The sequence below is a fragment of the Protomyctophum parallelum genome (assembly GCF_964188405.1).
Source record: "Protomyctophum parallelum genome assembly, chromosome: 15".
NCBI classification, from domain to species: domain Eukaryota; kingdom Metazoa; phylum Chordata; class Actinopteri; order Myctophiformes; family Myctophidae; genus Protomyctophum; species Protomyctophum parallelum.
Genome location: NC_139710.1, coordinates 25,293,396 through 25,299,395, shown reverse-complemented (window position 1 = coordinate 25,299,395; position 6,000 = coordinate 25,293,396). Strand labels below are relative to the sequence as shown.

General features: G+C 41.1%; 1 protein-coding gene across 1 annotated transcript in view; it reads right to left on the bottom strand.

The window, feature by feature from the left end:
* Nucleotides 1-6,000, bottom strand: part of tmc1 (transmembrane channel-like 1) — a gene marked incomplete at its 3' end in the record, with an annotated part of 31,170 nt that continues 25,170 nt past the window's right edge. The window contains exon 18 of the mRNA XM_083783394.1: nt 1-230. Within this exon, the coding sequence (XP_083639520.1) occupies nt 1-230 (230 nt within the window). The remainder of the gene's footprint in view (nt 231-6,000) is intronic.

The following is a 6,000-nucleotide window of genomic DNA, read 5'->3' as shown; positions in this document are numbered from 1 at the left end:
TCAGTGTCTCTGCGTGGTCCTGCTGTGATGCACCCTGGGTTCAGGTTGCCGGGGGATACCAGGCAGGTACCCAGTGGTCCCTCCCCCACCACGGTGGCTGTGGTGGTGGTGGTGATGATGGGTCCGGGGGTCTGGGACTCCACCTGCTCCCTGGTCCCTTAGTGGAGGAGCAGCGTTGCGTCCATTCTTACCCGGGTTCGGCCTCTGGTGATGGCGACCTCCATGGCTGTCTGTGAAGCATAAAGTATCTGTATTGCCCTATGAAAATTGTGTTAAACATTATAGATGCACTATGTATGTATGTATGTATGTATGTATGTACTGTATGTATGTATGTATGTATGTGTAGGAGCCATTAATTGGATTCTTGTAATATTTTGGTCAATGAAATGAAGGGGCTGTCACTGGTGTTAATATGATTGATTGACGGGCATAGGGGCGGACCTGGTTCACTCAAGAAGGTGGCCTGTTCACCTGGCTGACACACAGTGAGAGAGAGGGGGTGTGTGGGACGCCATACTTTTTGTTGACCGCTTTATTTTGCTTTACTTTATTTACGTTGATCGCTGTGATTACTTGGATTTATGTTTGAGCACTTTTTGAGTCATTCATATTACTTTAATAAACCCTTAAACGCATTGTTTTGGATCCAGCGAATTCCTTTTGTATGTGGAGCAGACAGTGTTGGGCATCGTTACTTTCTAAAGTAACGTCGTTAGGTTACTGGATTACTGCCCATGAAAATAATCCCTTACCGTTACAGATTACCTTCTGAGAAAAGTAACAAGTTAGATTATTTTCCGTTATTTTCCGTTACCAGACAATTAAAACCCATTTTTAATGCTTGCGCAGGTTGTTTACATTGTAGGCTATTAGGCTACTGCCTACCGTCATTGCGCCGCATTATTACGGCCCTAATTAACTCTATGGTTAAAAACGAGAATGATACACACCATGAACTAACCATAGACAATATCCCCTTTACAGCTCTCTCTTTATTAACGAATATAATTCGCTACAATCGCCAGTCTATAGCCTACACGTAGGACTGGACAGAAAGGCTGTTGCGCTGCGCTCCAACCAGCCAACAGCGCACACAGATGCCCTCTCCACGGCGCGCACCGCGGCGCATGAACAACACCACCACCACCGTGGACCCACGTATGAACTAGATAGTTTATAAGAAATGGCACGGCGGCCATCCTTGCAGGCAGTGACAGACAGTAACGGAATGATAATCCTGAAACCTGTTATTTTGGGGGGGGGGCATTGATGATGAATGTTACTATTAAACTTAAACAAAATTCATTAAACTAGTACTCACCTAATGACGCAGCCACGGAGGATCTACCATGTATAACGTAATTCCAAAGTGTTTAGCCTACATTGTTTAAGTCAAAGACGCATGCGGTTTTTACTTTGGCTTAAAGCATGTTGTTATTATTATTCCGCATAGAGTATATTCCACCACCACCACCGGCACTGTCATAGTAGCTGGCTACTACCGAAACAACTTCCTCTTCCTCTTCAAAATAAAAGCTACTTGTAACAATACTTTTATTTCTTAAGTGAACTTACAGGATGTAGTAGACGCAGGATGTATAGTAGGCTACTATGCGCTGCGCATTGGGGCTTGGGAAGATAAATCACACAGATATGAAGGTAGGAGAAATAGACTCCGGGCAGTCTTTATTATTTTTAAATCTTGCACACAAAATGAACAGGGACACATTATAGTAACGGGACTACTGTTTTGGAAAAGTAACTAAGTAACTAACTACTAAATTGCAAAACTAACTAGTTAGTTTATTCCGTTACCAATAAAAGTAGTCCCTTACATAACGCCGTTATTAATAGCGCCGTTACACCCAACACTGGGAGCAGAGCGCGTCTGACAACCTGGCCCATCCCATCGCCTCTCAGCGACTTTAAGATTAGTTTCTCATGTAGTCGCTTTACATTGTCAACTAAAAACGGCATTGTCAACGGCGGCATCAAACAGCAGAATTCCGGATCAAGTGGACAAGAATTGAATAAAGACGGTCGGAGACAAGGATGGAGGAACACTGCATGGCTGTGCATGCTGACAACAAACATTCCGTGAGTCACGGTCAAAGTCAAACACGAAAGTCAACCACGAAAGTCAGGTAGTAGCCTACGCTTGTAAACTGTATAAAGGAAAGAACGCAGTGCACAATTCCATTGGGGACATAAACCCACCTGATCATGACACGGGTTGAGTTGACGCTCATGAATACAGTTTGATGAATCCTCTCGTAGCCGTCAATAAAGGAATCCGCCGTCTATTTAAATCAGCTTGTCTGTCAAACTGCTGTGCTGTTTGTGTGAATATTGCGGAATACTGGTGGATGATGTCTTGTGGATAAGTTGAATTGTGTTGAATTGCACGAATATAGCCTAATCGCAAAGGAAAACTAAGAGGAAAAATGAGTCAAATACATACTGGGGAAGTGACCAGCTCTCAGTCAGAAATGGAACATGGAAAACGAGAAATTATGCTCACGGCCAAGGCCGCACTGAACAAAATGGACAAACTTGAACGGGAGCGTCGCCTTTCCGTCAATAAAATGAAGTCATTAATACCACAAATAAAATCTTTCATGGAAAAAAGGGGAAATGTTTTGAGAGTAAAATCTTTGTTGGTTACGTTGGATGAACATTACGCAAATGCAACAATATCTCACAATACATTATTGCCTTTATTGCCTGATGACGAGGAAAAGGAAAGACAAAATGAATGGTTTGGCAGCATTGCAAAATACACCAAAACATTTAAAGGTGACGTGGAAAAATGGTTAAATGAGCCAGAGGAAATGGTTGGACATGTTGAGAGTGATGAGCAAACTGAATTTGAAAGGAGTTCACAATTGCACGTGGACGCTCCTCCCTCAGTGACGCAAGCGGCATCAATAAGCATGTCCATAACACATGAATTTCAAGATGATGTGCAACCAAGTGACAGTGTGTCAAATGTGGGAGGAAACTCTGAAACACAAAACTCTGATACGGGAAGGAGATCTATCACTTCTGGGGTTTCCTCTGCATGTCTGTTGGCTCAAGCTGAATTGGCAGCAATGCAAGTCAAACAGAAACTATTAAAAGACAAACATAAACTTGAAGCTGAGGAGGAAAGGTTGCGCAAGAGAGCACAATATTAACTTGAAGGGTTGCGCAAAAGAAAGGAGCAATTGAAAATGGATGAGGACATTGCTGCCCAAATGGCAAAATTAAATGTATTAAAATCACAAAGTGTCGTAAGTGGGAGATCCTCAAAACCAAAGGCTGTGGATGGTATGAATTCTTATGTGGAAAAGGCACAAGGAAAACCACAAACTCAATGCTGATGCCAATCTATTCACAAGGCCTAAAGAGAAAACCAACTCTCAATTAATTAATTCACAATCCCAGCCTCCGTCAGTTATGCACCAGGAATCTAGGCCACGCCCAGTTCAACAAATGCAATATGTTTTCAATGGTTCAAATGTAACTAATCATGACAATACAAGGGCTCATTCTCAAAATCCAAATGCTCATTCTGAAAATGCAAATGCTCATTTTGAAAATGTTAACTGTGGAAATAAAAATGCAAATGACTGTCAAAATGAAATGCTTAGCATTATGCAAAAGCAAAATGAAATTACCACACTGTTGATCCAGAAACATTGCCTCTCCTCTTTGCCAAAAAGAGAGGTGCCAATCTTTAACACTAGGAAGGCTGAAAATAATTCACTACTACTCAGTCGGCTGAACGGTCAGGGGGACCGTGTTTTTGGTGCGATTTGATTGGCCACTCTCTCCCCCACTCGTCCCTCTCCAGCTGGAGAAGACATTGTTCAAGCCTGCATCCCATTTCCAACAAATTAAATCATATATGTTTCTAAACACATGTTTTCACTCCTAAAATGTATAAAACTAATAATACATGTGAAAAAGATATATTTTGCCGTTGCCCGTTAGTGCTATATTGCAACATAGCCATGGAAGAGTGTCGCGTTGCTGCCTTCTGTTGTTTTTTTTTTCCTTCCAAAAGAGCCAAGATCACTCGTCTTTTCTCGTGTGTTATCGATGTAATTAATATATGTGACCCCACGCGATGTACAGACTGCTTGACTAGGCATGTAAACATGACATAATTGTATTAATGTTTAAGTGTAATGATGTTATTGACCGGATTGTCCGTAGTCTTCCAGCCGTTAGCTTACAGTTGCTAATATTATAAGCTAACAACATTACTAAAGCCAATGTATTGCATTAAATGCGGCCTGTCCGCGGTAAATTACTTATACAAGTGAGTCGCGTTATATTTACCTAAATTACCAGCCAAAGTACATTCCAAATAAACAATTATTAGCCACGTTATGTTGTTATATCAGTTTAATTAATAAAAAACATCGTTCAGAATACGGCCGTTAGCACTGTGAATTCAACATCCGGTGAGAAGAGGATACGGATCGTGTATGTGTTGTGTATGGAAATCAGCGCGTAAAGCTTAACGGATGTAAGCCTTGCACACTAAATAGAAACATATAGGCTATACAGTCTGCCACTGTATGTTGAGGAGAAACCCCAGCTCAGCTGCTGTTTATAACATCGCGCAGTTATTGAATTCATGAACATTTACATGCTTCCCTGAGAGGGAGAGAGAGAGAAAAAGAAAAGTTCCACAAAACATTTAGAGGTTCGGGAGGTCTATCTGGTTGGAATGATTTCAAACACTTTTTATTTTGTATCGCGCATCGGCAAGCGTTCTCGCTTCATGGAAAGTAAATGTCGGGTCGAGTCTAACTGAGCATGCATTCAATAACATCCCACCCTCATCATGGATAATAATCATTGTATTCATATTCCTATTATCTTATCAAAATAATAAACAAATTCCAAGTTAATTAACCAGCCAAACGTATATGATTTAATTCGTTGGACATGGAATGCAGGCCTGAACAATGCCGTCTCCAGCTGTCTGTTTGTGTGTTCTTTTTTTTCTCCACCCCTCTTTTCTATAAGACATAACTCGCTCATTTTTTGCTCATTTAAAAGAATTCAAAATACCATGTAAACTACAGAATTGGGACTTCCATTTGGTATATAGATCGGTTATGTAGGCCCTCTCTACGAAACGATATCAAGTGAAAAGGAAATGTCGGGAAATCGGTTTATTGTGTAAAAGATTGGATATACGTCTTTTCAAATAAGGCCGTTAGCACTGTGAATTCAACATCCGGTGAGGAGAGGATACGGATCGTGTATGTATTGTGTATGGAAATACAGTGGGTGGGCTTTAGACCGGATGTAAGACTTGCACACTAGCAACAGCAGCAGCATTTGAGAGAGGGAGGAGGAGGGGAAAAAAATTCTCGCAAGCATTCTCGCTTCATGGAAAGTAAATGTCGGTCGAGTCTAACCGAGCATTCAATAATGATATAATAATAATAATAACAATGATAATAATCATTGTATTCATATTCCTATTATCTTATCAAAATAATAAACAAATTCCAAGTTAATTAACCAGCCAAATGTATATGATTTAATTCGTTGGACATGGAATGCAGGCCTGAACAATGCCGTCTCCAGCTGTCGGAGGTGACAGACGAGTGGGGGAGAAAGGGTGACGGCGGTCGATTGTGCCGATTATAGTCAGACTGAGTAAGAGATATATGCCTAAAATCATATTTACAAAACGTTTCAAATGGGGAAAAAAACAGAGATGATTTCAATCGAATATTTAGACAAAGTCATGCAAGGGGAACTTTCTCTGGACTCCATGGGCTAAGAAAATAAACATTGAAATCTCAAATTCGGTCAGAACGGCTGCTCAGACTTCCTAGTGTTAATGGAGATCCACTAAAATACCATTCTTTCGTGAAGGCTTTTGGAAATGGAGTAGAAAATAATACTCAAAAGGACAGCGATCGTCTGTATTACCTGGAGCAGCATACAACGGGTCTTCCCAGGGAACTGGTCAGGAGCTGCCAGCAC